General features: G+C 50.9%; 1 protein-coding gene across 1 annotated transcript; it reads right to left on the minus strand.

The window, feature by feature from the left end:
• Positions 1-3871: 3871 nt before the first annotated feature.
• On the minus strand, positions 3872-9727 carry ARL5C (ARF like GTPase 5C; the record flags this gene model as incomplete). Its single annotated transcript, XM_080924641.1, has 6 exons — positions 3872-3983; positions 5679-5830; positions 6663-6746; positions 7507-7654; positions 8946-9006; positions 9682-9727. 6 exons carry the CDS (start codon positions 9725-9727, stop codon positions 3965-3967), a joined length of 510 nt encoding a protein of 169 aa, XP_080780767.1. The 3' UTR covers positions 3872-3964.
• Positions 9728-14739: the final 5012 nt, after the last annotated feature.

Here is a 14739-nt window from a genome sequence, read left to right on the forward strand (position 1 = left end):
GGTGGGCGCGGACCACCCCCGGGTCCGCGCGGCGGCGGCGGCGGCGGCTGCAGAGGGAGCGGCCCCGGGCCGGGCGAGTGGGGAGCAGGAGCGCAGCGGGCAAGGCGAGCGAAGCGCGGCGTTGCGGCCTGGGGGAGCGCGGGAGGGAGGACCCAGAGGGCGGGGCGCGACGCCGGGGTCCCCGCCTCCCGGAGCTCCGCGCCGCACCCCACAGGACCCAGGACCGCGCCGGGACATCTCTGGTCACCGAGAGAACCTGGCTGTCCCAGAAACCTAAGGAAAAGGTCGAGGAGAAGGATCCCGGGAAGCACCCCTACTTGGACCCTTGGCTCCCACCACCCATCCCCAGAGCATGCGACATCCTGAGCTGGTCCTTGCACTTCTGTGGCTTCCTGGTGCTCTACATAAGCGCACATACAGACACACACCAGGAATCTCACGCAGCCCAGCCCCTCAGCTTCTGCCCCAGGAGAGGCACGAATTGCATCTCCCCACATCTCCCCATCTCCACACCGACTCTCCTCCGACCCCCGTCCAGCAGACGTGTAGGTGCTGGAGTTTGGCACATTCCCACTCTGAAGCAGATCGGGTGCCCCAGGAAGGCCAGATCAGCCCAGGCTAGACCCAGAGCCAGAGGTGGCGCCCACTGCCACCACACTCTACCGGACTCTGGGAATAGGGCACCCTTTTCTTTTTTCCCTTCAAGGATGGAATAAAAATACCCGCAATTTAGGAGATTTAATAGACGGCATGGAATCAGGTCAAGGCACGAAGGTGCCTGTGACCTACTTCGTCGGAAGGCGAAGAACTGGGGCCTAGAGAGTGGAGAGAGCTGAGGGGCCCTTGGCTTCCTCCGCGCTGGAGCCTAGAGAGTACGGAAAGAAAGGGCGCATAGGCTGCTTCGTGGGGCATACCCCGGGAAGAAGGGTGCAGCCGGGGACTGAAGTAGGGTGTGGGTTTGAGTAGGTGGGTGGCCTGGCACTGAGATCAAAAGATGGACTGAGGAAAGAAATGACTCAATTCTCTCATCTTTCAGAATCCCAGTTTCACTCCTCTGGGTCTAAAAACCTAGCGCTGGCCTCCCCCAAGACCTCAGTGTAATATTATGTAACACCACGAGCCAAGGAGCCAAGGCAAAACCCCACAACTGAAAGGTTTGGTTTGTTTATTATTATTTTTCCAGACAAGGAGTAACGCCGTCGACCAGGTTGGTCTCGAACTCGTGGTCACTCTTCCTGTTCCAGCCTATTGCAGAGATTACAGGTGTGAGGCCACCAAACCCAGCCGGCCATTGAATTTCTAAGGGTTAGTCTGAACTCTCCCAGGACGGGCTCTCGGGGAGCGAGAAACTGTCCCTTCCAGCTGTGGCCTCCTACCGCCACCCAGTGGACACGTGATAAGCCACGGGGCGGGCGTTTCGCCGAGAGACCGCGCAGGCGCCGCGGAGAGCCTCCAAGATGGACCTCCAGCCTCGGTTCTGGTGTCGTCGTGCGTGGTCCGTCTTGGCGCCCGTGCTCCACTTTATAAAGTCTTTTACTACGGTTGAGGCAAAAGCAACGACTTGGAAATGTTAGAAGCAAATGGACATGGCTACGTTTCTAAACGTCACCTTCCAGAATGCACGGGAAGCACTTCTCAGAACGCACATTTTCTAGCCCCACCCCAGAACAGTTGGTTCACTGGGTCGGAAGCCAGGTATCTTCATGTCTAGCACGGGTTCAAGGGTTGGGGATAGTCACATTTGAAGAGGAAGTGCCCTAGAAATTCGTGGTTCCTTACCACCGTGCCCGCTCCCCGACTGTTTGGGAGTCAGCAAGGGAAATATTACCATAAAAATGTGCGGGATGTAAGAAAGCCACTCAAGGAAAAGTGTAAAACTCTCACAGGGGGCACCCGGATTTGAACCGGGGACCTCTTGATCTGCAGTCAAATGCTCTACCACTGAGCTATACCCCCTCTGCCGGCAAGTCTGTGTTATTTACCTCTTACTGATATTCTAGCGCAGGCGCACTGACCCGTCTCTAAAAGTAAGGGAAGAATCTGGTTCGAAGCTATTAAGAAACACTGACGAGCCAGATTACCAGCTTCAAAACAAAAGCTGTGTCCTGATAATCTGAGATTCCTTCCGAAAGTGCAAGAATACGTCCTCCAAAAGATTGAGGCGACGCCTCTGTCCGGCGCCCCTCTGGGCGGGGTCTGTGCAGCTCCGCCATGGCTTCTCCGCGTTCTCTCGCCCTCCTACACACCCACGCGACTTCTTGAGACCTTCTGCCTCCCACCCGTCCCCAACCCTAGACACTCAGCTCTCCCTAAGAGACAGGCGTGGAGGTCGCCCGCACCCGAGTACGCCAACCGGCATCGCGCGCCCTGCGGGTCACAAGCGGTGGGCTTGGACACTAGGTTCGCGTCACATTTCGGCCAGGGACATACACTTTACTGCGGCCACATCTATTTTGCATCGCTGGCAAAATAGAGCTGGGGAAAGTCCCCGCTTCCCTCCTCTAAGATTTCAAGCTAGGTGAGCTGATAGAAAAAGAAGATGGCAGGCAGCCGCGAGGGGGCACCCGGATTTGAACCGGGGACCTCTTGATCTGCAGTCAAATGCTCTACCACTGAGCTATACCCCCGATGTGCTAAATAGGCTTCCCCAGAATAAATTTCTCTGTAAAAATTTCTATGAGGCAATAAGCATGATAATATTTGCTGTACTGTAAATTTTCCGTTATATCAAGAAAAACTCAAGTGTGACTGAGATATCTGGAGCTCACAAGCTTTGCCTTCAAAATCACATCTCAGGAAAACTACAACACTAAAGATCTGGCTCCTTAGTATCTCTGCCCTGGATTCCTCAGAGGTCCCCTGCCTGCTTGGAAAGGGGAGAGGCCATACTGTCTCGGTCCCTGAATTTAGAAGGACACCACGGGCCTCCAATCCATCTTTAGTACCACCTTTAAAGGGCTTGGGGGCTTTTCCATCTCCCTGGAGACCCCTTCTCAGTGGATCATAATCAGGCCACTTATCCCCACCAGACCAAGAGCCAAGAGCCCTGGTCCTGGCTGATACCAAAGCCCTTCAGCTTGGCCAAGCTAGACAAATGGATCCGGTGCGGCAGTCCCCGCTCCCCGACCCCGTTTCCAAGGTGGATTTCCCCCAAAACCATTCCGCCAAGAACAAAAACCAATTTGAGGAACAGACAGACATAAGAGGTGAGGCGTTTTCAAGGGCACTTTTTGTGTACTTTACTTTTTAAATCTTAGTGCAATGTTCAAAAAAAAAAATCACGACATAAAGATAAAATAAGTGGGTCCTATAGAAATCTTTGACATTTCCGGAGGTGTAAGACAAACACCGGAAGGACGCTGAGAGGAAAGGAGATTCCACGTGGTGACTTAGACCCCAAAAGCTGTGGTCCTGGAGTCAGCATCTAACAGGGAGCAGGAAAGCGAGCGAGCGAGTGGGGGTGGAAGGACTTGGAATCCCTGCAGTGTGAAGGACTGCAATGTCTGGAATGTTCTACCCTCCCGTTCATTACCTCTCCACCCCACCCCCATGCCCCCAGTTTTTGGCCAGGTCCTGTTGCCTCCTTTATCGGAATCTCCTTCCTTCAGTGGATACGGAACAATGTCAAAGGTCTCTTGCTTGCCAGGCAGACAGAAGGTGAAGTCTAGGAGACCTGATGCCCCCAACACCCCCAGCAAGTTTCCTGGTGTCTCCTCACACTTGCAGTGATGGAGTGGGGTGGGACGGGACTGGTGGGGGGCAGTTTCATCTGTAGTCCTGTCTGCACCAATTTGAAGTCTTTGATCCAGCTCTCAGTAGTAATTGAGAGGACTGTAGTAACCTCTGTCTACAGCCAGCCTCTTCCCACCAACAAATGACTGATGTTTCTCATTGGTGCTAACCATGCGGTTTCTGATTGGCCTAGGCTGGGACATCAGTTGGCGGTGGCCCGAGATTGCATCCACTAAAGCCCAGCTGGCAATCTGCAGGGAGGGAGGAACGGTACAAAGGGACATCAGCGTTTCCCATAAGACGATGGCTAGAAAACCCCAACCCCGGGCCTGGGCCAGACTGAGAGGGGAGCCAAGGTTAAGTTCAATCACTTAATGGCAGGAGGGAATCGAGCTGAGTTCCAGAACCTATCAGCACCCACTGAGCTGGAGGCTGAGGCTCCTGGAAGGAAACAGTCTTCCTACCAGGCTCACCACCTAGCAGGAGGGCCTGGAGAAGAACCCAACAAATAAGGGGCCAGCGAGCAGCCTTCTGTTGTCCTGCTTTGTCACTGGGGACAGTGGTAGGGTGACCTCAAAGGCTTGGGAAGATGCTCTGTAAGCAAGCTTCTCAACGAAGTGAGAAACAAACACACCTCCAGAACAAAGACGGGAACTCAGCCTTGTCTGTTATCATCCAGCCTAGCCTGGCCCAGGGTATGGCACACGGGGACCCAGGGAGTACTGTGAACTAGACAGTGGATTGGAACATGAGAGTCCCTAATGGGCGCAGGTGACAAGCATATGGCCAGAAATCTGTGGTCCCTTGTATTTACTTATTTAAAGTTTCCTTTTCATCAAAAAAGTGTCCAGACAGGAGAGATGAAAGGAATTTTCCAGGTCTCATGCAAAGCTGTTTTGGAGAAATCCAGCCCTTCACACTCTGAAGTATTTGATCCAAGCACTAGAATCCTTTATACTCAGCACATGTGTGCATGTGCACACACACACAAAGTTGTGAGTTTTCCCCCAGCTATTCCGAATCTTTTCTTTACCTTTCTCCATCTTTCTGTTTATCACTGTTTCTTTGCTTTGGTTTTGGTTTTTGTGGCAGGGACTTGATATGTAGCCCAGTCTAGCCTGAACTCACCATATAGTGGAGGATAACCTTGAACTTCTAATCCTCTCGCTTCTACCTCCCAAGTGCTGGGATTACAGATAAGCAATACTTCAGGGCTTCCTGTGAGGCCACACTCCCAGATCCAAGACACACATTTCTGCCTAGTTTATTAGCCACCATTTCCCCAGTGCCCAGAATAGTACCTGGTACCAAGTAGGTGTTCAGAAAGTCTAATGAAGAAGCATGTTAATTAATCTCTGCAGAACAGAACAGGGGGGAGGAAGTACAGCTCCCTCCCCTTACAAGTAAGAAAGTCAGAGAAGCAATGATCTTTGCCCTGAAGGCCTGACCCTGCAAGCTGCTGCTGCCCCTGCTGCTCCTTCTCCCCTCCTCCTTCTTTTCCTCCCCCCTTCCCTCTTCCTTCCTCCTTCTTTTCCTCCCCCCTTCCTTCTCCCCTCCTCCTTCTTTTCCTCCTCCCCCCTCCCTCCTCCTTCTTTTCCTCCCCCTCCTTCTTCACTGGGCCTTAGCTATCCCCTGCCCTGGAGACAAAATTAGACTAACCTTTGACTCTCTTCCCCTTTATCCATTTCACTTTCTCCAAAGAGTTTCTCAGTCCCTAAAATCACTACTGTTTCTGGGGAGTCTTAGCCTTTACCATTATTAGAGCAAGCCCTTGGAACACAGGCGTTCTGCAGGCTCACATCACCTTAACTATGGGCCTGTGTCCATCTTACTGGGCCTGGAGCCAACTGTGGGCCAGATTCTGACTGGAAAGAAACAAGAGAGGTGTTCCTTTAACCTTCTGTCCATTAGATGGACCAGGGCAGGAAGGGGGGGGGGGGACTGACCCTTCTCCTGTGAGAGCACAGCAGCCCTGGATATGCCACGGGTGGTCTTTGATGGCACCGAGTGTGAGAAACTGGGAGATCTCTGCTGTGGTCATGGAGTCTTTCATATCCTGCTTGTTGGCAAAGATCAGCACTGAAGCATCTTGAAGTGCCTGTGGGCAGAAGAGCAGCCCAGGTCAGCAGCCGGGTAGCCCAGCATCCCTCCCACAGTCCCACTGTCCTATCAAGAGAGGCAATGGCCAGGTGGGACAGAGGTGGCAGTTCACCCCAACATTAGCACTAATGTTACCACAGCTCACAGAGCACATTGCAACTGCTCGCAGGACGGTTACAAGAACCTTAGACATTGATGTTTTATGTTCTTTTGTTGTTGTCTTTGTTTTTGTTTTGTTTTTTTCCCCTAAAACAAGGTTTATGTAGCCCTGGCTGTCCTGGAGCTTGCTCTGTACCAGGCTGGCTTCATCCTCAGAGATCTACCTGCCTCTGCCTCCAGAGTGCTGGGAATAAAGGCTTGTACCACAGTCGCGCACCACAGCCGTGGGCCCCCACCGTTTGCCTCATAGTCTTTTGCTATTGTTGTTGCTTGTTTGTTTTTTCAAAACAAAATCTTATTCTGTAGCCCAAGGTGGCCTGGAACTCAATATGGACCCCAGGCTGGCCTCAACCTCATGACAATCTGCTTCAGTTTCCCAGGCAAAAGCCACCATTCTCTTTGTGAGGTACAGTCTAATGATTCTCCATATTTGAAGAAGTGAAGCAACTTATCAGAAATGAAACAACTGGGGCTGGAGAGATGGCTCAGTGGTTAAGAGCACTGACTGCTCATCCAGAGGTCGTGAGTTCAACTCTGAGGGTGCTGAGAGAATGCTTTATTTGTAGTAAACTAGCTCTCCCCGTGATACAAGGATAGGGCTCTGAAATTAGAACCTCAGAGAGCTCGTGTGACCAGTCACATTGGATGGCTTCCCGAGTTCGGGGACTTACCTCATGGGCCAGCAGCTTATACAGCTCCTCCCGGGTGGTCAGCAGCCGATTCCGGTCTGTACTGTCTATCACCAGGATGACAAACTGTATAGCAGGTTGACATATGAGCTGCAAGCTTTCTTTTTGGTGAACACACTTCCTACCAATGGTTCTGATCACTGGCCTCTGCCCTGCCCAAGTGCCAGCCCCATAGGAAAGGGCCTGTACAATCTGCTAGTCTCACCAGACTGGGCCCATCTTTAATCACCTTCTATTTTGTTCTTTGGAGTCAAATATCTGAGTATGTAACCCAGGCTGGCCTGGGACTTAGGAGCTTCCTGTGTCAGTCCCCCAAGTGTTGGGATTATAGGCATGAAACACCACATGAATCTTAAGACTTGGAAATCTTCTTTCTCTTTTTCATATTTATATATTTAAATTTTATTTCTTTTATCTTTTGTTTTTAGGATCAAAACAAAAGTCTTGGGTTGGAGAGATGATTCTATGATTAAAAGCACTGACTGCTCTCCCAGAGGTCCTGAGTTCAACTCCCAGCAACCACATGGTGGCTCACAACCATCTGTAATGGGATCTGATGCCCTCTTCTGGTGTGTCTGAAAACAGCAACAGTGTACTCATTTTTTAAAAAGTCTGTAAACACTTAAAATAAATAAATTAAATAAATAAAAAAATTTTAAATGCTACACTGTTATCTGACACTGCATTTATTATAATTCCTCTTAGCTGAAGTGATCCATTCAATCAGTTATGTCACAGGTGGCAGAAGGCTCAGAGAATATGGCAGGCGACTCCAGGCTAATGCTCAGACACCTCTTTGACCTCCCAGACCTGGCTCCCTCCTTACCTCAGCATTAGAGTAGTATGTGTCCCAGGTGGAGCGCAGTGCCTCCTGGCCCCCTAGGTCCCACATGAGGAAGTGGGTCTTCTGAAGAACAATTTCTTCCACGTTGCTACCAATGGTGGAACAGGTGTGAACAACCTCATTGGTGAGGCTAGGGAGGGAAGAGAAGGTTCTAAAGTCTTTCCTCAGCTCACTGCCAGCTCAAACTATCACCCTTCTACCTCCAAAGAAGCTGAGTCCAACCCAGAACAACTCAGCTCTGGGTGACCAAGGAAAGGTTAGTCCGAGAGTGGCCTGGCCTGGGACCCCATGAAGAGGCTCCTTGGAGCAATCCCACATCCTCAGACTTGGCAGAAACGCCTGGGAGTCTTGTCTAAGTGCACCTTAGGATCCCCGAAGCCTACTGCCTTGCAGTGCTAATAAGCTGAGGACCACACTGGAACTGTAGGAGCTGTGAGGAAACAGACAGACCCCAGGGAGGCCATCAGCCACTTCCCTGGCTTAAGGACAGAAGAAAATTAAAAACAAAACAAAACAAAACACTCTTGTTTGTTTTCAGTTTGGGGTGATTTGGTTTGGTTTTCTTGGTTTTTGTTTATGTCTTGTTTTGTGTGTTTTGGAGTGTGTGTGTGTATGTGTGTGTGTGTGTGTGTGTGTGTGTGACTATATGACCTCAAACATGAGATCCTTCTGTCTTAACCTTTAGAGTGCTATGATTACAGGCAAGGACCACAGCGCGTGTTCAGACATGTTTTCTGAACGCTTACCAAGAAGTTATACAGAAGGAAGATTGAGAGCGAGCGCCTTTGTACTGTTTAAATTTCCTTTTCTAATGTAACAATGTCAGGAATCTAGAGTCTCAAGTATTCTAGACAAGCACTCTTCCACTGACCAACACCTCCAGGCTTTTCTAATAGAATTAAATTAACGAATTAATTAATCAATCAATTAATTTTACATATATTACGTTCTCAGGGAGCGCATGCCCTCAATAGAGTGTCCACATCAGGAGAGACTCCATCCGGAGCAATCGAGGATGTCTGTTTGCACAGCTTGTTCGATTAGGCCCCGGAGCTATCCCGCTCCTGATCCACCCTGGCTGGGATTTGAAGTAGGGGCCGGAAGTTAACTAAGCGTAAGGTGCAAGGTTGAGAAGAAAGCGTACTGCCGCCAGGGGGAGCCAAGAACGAGGCGAGAAGCCGCCCGGCACGCCACACCTGCCAGGACTGAAAATGTGTTTGGCAGAGTAGATCGCGGGAGGCCGTGGGACCTGAGGTCGCCCATGGCTGGCGGAATTCAAATTAGGAAGGTCACACCAGAGTCCTCCCATCACTCTTGACTACAACTACCCACTAACCCAGGGAAGGGCTCTGGTGATTGGTGCAAATGACTATCAGTACGGTGTGAGGCCCAGCCCTCTCTGTCCACCAGGAATTACTTACAACTGATAGAGAATGGTGGTCTTTCCTGCATTGTCCAGTCCCACGATGATAACTTTGTGTTCTGAAGGTATCCAGGGGGAAGGGCAAGGTCAGAGGCAACCCGGAGGACCCCGGGTTTGGATGCCCCTAGTATCTCTTCCTCACCCTCCGCTCCTGCCGAGATGGATGCCTTCTCTCCCGGTTCCACCCATCTCTCGGCAACCTCCGAACCCAACCACAAGGAGCTAAAGCTCGCTATCTCAGCTTTCAGTGTGCCCTCCGCCATACCTTTCAGGAGTAACCTTTCCTAAGATGCGCAGGGAAACGCGTTCCCGGCGGGCTGGGGACCCCTGCTACCATTTCATTTGCCATCGGACCGGACTCCTGCACCCCTCCTGACCCTTATCCCATCTCCCTCTACATTTCTAGACAGCGATTGTCTGAAGGGCCCGACGCACTCTGGCTCTAAATCACAATTTCGGGAAACTGACTTTGGGACCCATTCGGGTCGCGCCCAGCTCAGCTGGGAAGTGGGGTCGTGGACAGAAGGCTCTCCCACCGCTGTGCGCTGAGCACACTGAAGCGCAAGGTCAAGGGTGGCGCGGGAGGAGAGCAGACAGGAGACCGTGGAGCCCTATGGGAATGCACAAAACGAACTCCCAAGGTTCCCAGTCTTCCCCGACGACTCCAAAATCCCAAGAGCCCCAGAAGACAGCGAAGTCAAACAGGTCACTTGGCTGCCCTGTGCTCCTCTTACCCTGGCTCACAAAGATCCGCATCAATTTAGCTATCAGCTGTCCCATGGCACTCCCGGAGCTGGGGGCTTGCGGGGCTCAGCAGCAGCCTGGGCGAGAGTCTGTCCCCAAATCTTCAAAGGCCCGCCTGGAGGAGGGCCGGACCCGCTGCTCCTATCAGATGTGGGAAACCCCAAGCGTCCTCGAGACCTGGGAATCCCACCGGACACCAGCTTCCCGCCCGTGGGGAGGGTCTAAGTGACGTCACATAAAGGTCTGGTATTTATCCAGGGCCCTGAAAGTGCAAGGAAAATCCCAGAGTCCAATTTACTCTGAGAAGACTGAAGTTGGGACTATCTGCTTTTGCGCTACAAATAAGAGTCCGCAGTGTGTAAAGGGAATGTCTGTCTGCTCTTCCTCCCAAACAGCCACCGCTGGGGCAAAACCCTCCAAGGGCGATCTAACTTCCTCCTGTTGCAACACAGCCTTTTCATCTACAAAGTTCAGACTGAAGAGCCCTGCAACCGAGTTACAAAACAAACAACAACAAAAACACTCAAAATGTTTTGCCAATCCAATCTCATAATATTTTCAACATTTAAAAAAATTGTTTGTTTTTCAAGACATGGTTTCTCTGTGTAGCCCTGACAGTCCTAGAACTCTCTACCCTGAACTGGACTCCAACATCAGAGATCTGCCTGCCTCCGCCTTCTCTGATTGCTGAGATTAAAGGTGTGTGCCACCATGCCCAGCTCTTTAAGATGTGTGTGTGTGTGTGTGTGTGTGTGGCCAGCCTGATCTACAGAATAAGTTCCAAGACAGGCAGGGCTACACAGAGAAACCAAAAATAAACTTAAAACCTCACAAGCTGGCTCACAGATCAGATTCCAGCCTCTAGCAGGTCTCTAGTGGTTTCATTAATAGGGACTTTCTGGGGCCACTCAAAGCAGGCTCCCCTAGGAAGGAGTATGGGTCTCTGATCTTCATGTGGGCACCCCTAGTCATTTTCTGGAAAAATCAAGGTTGCTTCTGCGATCCACTGACAATCCAAGCACTCTGGCCATTGGCCAGTGTTGGAAGCCTGAAAACAAGATCCTCCAGCCAGTGATTCTGCAGAGGGGTCCCAGGCAGGAAGGCCAAATAGAGGTCATGGCACATGCCTGTAATTCCAGCCCTGGGGTGGGGGGGTTGAGCTGGGAAGATCCTGAATTAAAAACGTCCTGGGAAACTTCGTAGTGGTGGTGAGGGTGGTGGTACACATCTTTAATCCTAATACTCGGGAGACGGAAGAAGTGGATCTCTGAGTTCAAGACTAGCCTGGTCTACAAAGTGACTTCCAGGCTCCTGCCTCCTCCCAAAGGAAATAAAACAATAAACACCCAGCCTGGGCTACATAGTGAGATTGTCTCTTACAAATATAAACCAGTCAGTCTCTCTCAGCAGAAGGAGAAACGGTCTTTTTATTTGTTGATTTGTTTGTGTGTTTGCTTTTTCAGAGGACCTGAATATGTGATCTGTCACCCTGGCTGGCTTTAAACTCCTGAACTCCAGCAATCCTCCTGCCTCAGCCTTCTGAGTGACTGGCTTCACTGGCTCCAGCAGCAGACTCAATAGTGGGTTTTGTGGGTCATGAGGCAAAGAGCAGCTCCAGCAGGAAAAGGGAGAGAAAAAAAAAAAAGAGTTGTTTTCGAATTTCACAACCTGGGGGAAAACCCAAAAAAATCAAAAGAGAAGTGGAAAATGACAAGGCGACCTTAGGCTGAGAACCTCTGAGTCCCAGACTTCTCTTTTGCCCTGCGAAAACTGGACATCTTTGATATACTTCTCCCACTGCAAATCCAGGCAAATTCATCACATCCCCAAAATGGAGTGACCTCCTAAAATAACCTAAGCCTGTCTGCCCTCTACTAAGGCAGCAAGTGGGGGGGAGGGTCTTCACTTCCCTCCTCCTCCTTTCTTTATTTTATTTATTATGGGAGGGTCTTCACTTCCCTCCTCCTCCTTTCTTTATTTTATTTATTATGTATATGGGTACATTGTAGCTGTCCTCAGACACACCAGAAGAGGGCATTGGATTCCATTATAGATGGTTGCTGGGTATTGAACTCAGGACCTCAGGAAAAGCAGCCAGTGCTCTTAACCACTGAGCCATCTCTCCAGCCCCCTACCAACCATTCTTAAAGACAGTTCAGAGTCCATGACTCCCCAGTCCATAAGCTTTGGGTGGCTCTCTGTTGCCCACAGAATTCAAAGCATTTACCTCATGTGGCCTTCACCAGCCTCCGTAAAACAGCCCCGGCCTGCTTGCTTTAGCAGCATCTACATCTGCTGGTCCTCTCTCGGGCCCCAGTCTTAGCCAGGTCTCTCACATGTCCCAGTGTCTCCTCTACCGTGAATGCCTTGAAAGGGAAACACCTGGAAGCCTTTAACTGGGACGTTTGTGCTGAGAAGAGACAGAGCCAACCCTTGGCAGCTGGCCTCTGACCTCCACAGGCCTACCAGGCACATAGAACACACCTTCCTCCCGTTCTGCTTGGTGAACAGAGCTAGAACAATAGAAAGTTGACGGCCACAGTCCACACAGCCCATCTGTGCTGATTCCATTTCAGCCCTAGGAAAGGGGCTGGGGTTGGGGCTGTGAGTCTTGATGGAGGCACAGAAGGTGTCTGGGGAAGTCACCGGTGTTTTAAGCATTGATGCCATCTGGTTCCTAGTGGGAGAAAGGCATCCTGCTTTGTCACCCAGTTGCAGAATTGAAAGTGACACTGGGCAAGCTGGGAGCAAACCCAGCGAAAAGAAAAGAACTGCCCTGGGGGCTGGAGAGGGGGTTCAGTTAAGAGTGGCTTGCTGCTCTTCCAGAGGAACAGTTCTGTTCCTAGCATCTGTGTAGGCCAGGGGATCTGGCATCCTCTTCTGGCCTCCATGGCATTCTCTCTTTCTTTCTCTCACACACAGACACAGACACAGACACACACACACACACACAGACACACACACACAGACACACACACTTCTCTGAGAAGGTCTGATTTAGGAGGGAGCCTAGACGGCCACCTATGGAAGCTAAAATAAGATTTAGGATATTGGACTAGAACCATGAGCCCATCCTGACCTGGGATCTGTGGTCTGTCCCACAGAGGCAGCATCCACCAACGGGGGGGGGGGGGTGTCCCTGCCTCAGCTTCTGAGTCCTGAAAGCAGTGACAGTAGCAAGCTGGTTGATGTCATGACTGTTAAAACCCTCAAATGATCACATCCACAAGCTTGCTGACCCAGCAGCCTGAGTGGGTAGAGGGTGTGGTTACCTAAAAACAAGACTTTTCTCCCCGTCTCTGTCATCTAGGCCAGCTAGAAATGCCCTGCCTATAAGTTCTGAGCAAATGCAGTTGTAAGCAGAAGGTGCCCAGAAAGAGACGTGTATTCGGACACCTGCTTCCTCCCCCTCGACTTTCTGACCCCGAGTCTTTCCTGGAGGAAACAAATTAGTTGTACTTGGGGATCATGGGCAGCACATAACGATATTTGGGGGGCTTGTGAAGTTGCCCCGGGTGACTCCCAATTTTCTCACCGATCACCTCCAACTTACTTGCCTCCCTCCTAGAGCTTCAAATCCTGGTGGCTGCCTCTAGGGCTTTCCACTATGGCCTGAGCTAAGTTTTCCTCCTGGGAGTATGGAATCAGCCCACTATGGCACACACTCCTTCTATTTCGGCATATCCGTTTCAAAAAAATCTCAGACTCCTTAACAAAGCAGAAGGCCTGCTGTGACCTGCTCTGTCAAGCCTCCTCTGGCCACCAGCTGTCACCATGCTTTGTTAGTCAGGCATTACTAGCATGTCATGCATGTCCCCTCTCTCCTCTGCACTAGGAACTTGCTCCGGCTTCTCTGCCTAGGTTAGGTTAATCTAACTATGTTCTAAGCGAGCCTCACCTCCCTCTACAAATCTTCTCTGACCCCCCTGCTTAAGGGGAATGGCTCAGTGGTTAAGAGCTCTTCCAGAGGTCTTGAGTTCAATCCCCACCAACCACATGGTAGCTCACAACCATCTATAAGATCTGATGCTCTCTCCTGGTGTGTCTGATGACAGTGACAGTGTTTCTTGTATAAAATAAATACATCCTTTAAAAAAATCCATAGCTAAACACAGAAGTGAGCTGTTGGTTCCCATGCAAAGACAAAAGAAGGTGGCGAGGCTGGGAGGCAGAGTGGGGCTCTCAACAACTCTACAATCAATTCCTCAGGACTCTGCCCCTGGTCTGCCCAGTTCCCTGTCTGTGATCTGCTGGCTCATCTGGAGGCCATCGAGGGTCTGATGTTATGCTGACCCTTAAACTAACTATGAGCAGAAACCCTCTGGTGGAGGACCAGTTATTCAAGTCTTCTTGAGCTACCACCTTAAAACAAGACCCAGGAAGGTAAGGCAGCTTTGCAGGTGCTGTGTGGGGCAGGATACAAGGGACAGAAGTAACAGCTATCAGAGCCCACATCCTGCCAGCTGGTGACGGGGGGAGGGGCCTGCCACCTGCCTATTTTGTTCTCAGACGTCTCAGGGGGCTGGTCTCTGTTGCCTCTTCCCTGCAAGTGAATAACTGGATAACCTCCTCAGCTCCAAAGTTCGGTGGTAGCACATCTGTAACCCTTTAATCACAGCACTCAGGTGAGGCAGGAGAATTGCTATGAGTTTGAGTCCCACCTCAGCTACACGAATTTCAGGTCAGTCAGAGTTCCATTGTAAGCCTGTCCCAAAATAAAACACTCTGGCATGGTGGTTCACCCACAGCTGTGATCCCAGCATCTGGGGAAGCTGAAGGAATCCCAGGACAGCTGGAGATACATAGGGAACTCCAGGTGAGTCTTGTCTACAAGTGAGACCCTGCCTCAGGAGGACGTGAACAACGCCCCCTCCCCAACAAACTGGTTGCTGAGTGTGTGGTGGTACATGTCTTTAATCCCAGCAGTCAGAAGGCAGATGCAGGCAAACCTCTGAGTTCCAGCAGCCCACTCTTCCCTGGTGAGGTGAGCTGTTAGGGCACAGGGAGGTCAAAGCAGAAAGGGGCAAAAATAACATAAAGTAAAAAGT

This window comes from Micromys minutus (genome assembly GCF_963924665.1).
Source record: "Micromys minutus genome assembly, chromosome: 10".
Lineage (NCBI taxonomy): Eukaryota > Metazoa > Chordata > Mammalia > Rodentia > Muridae > Micromys > Micromys minutus.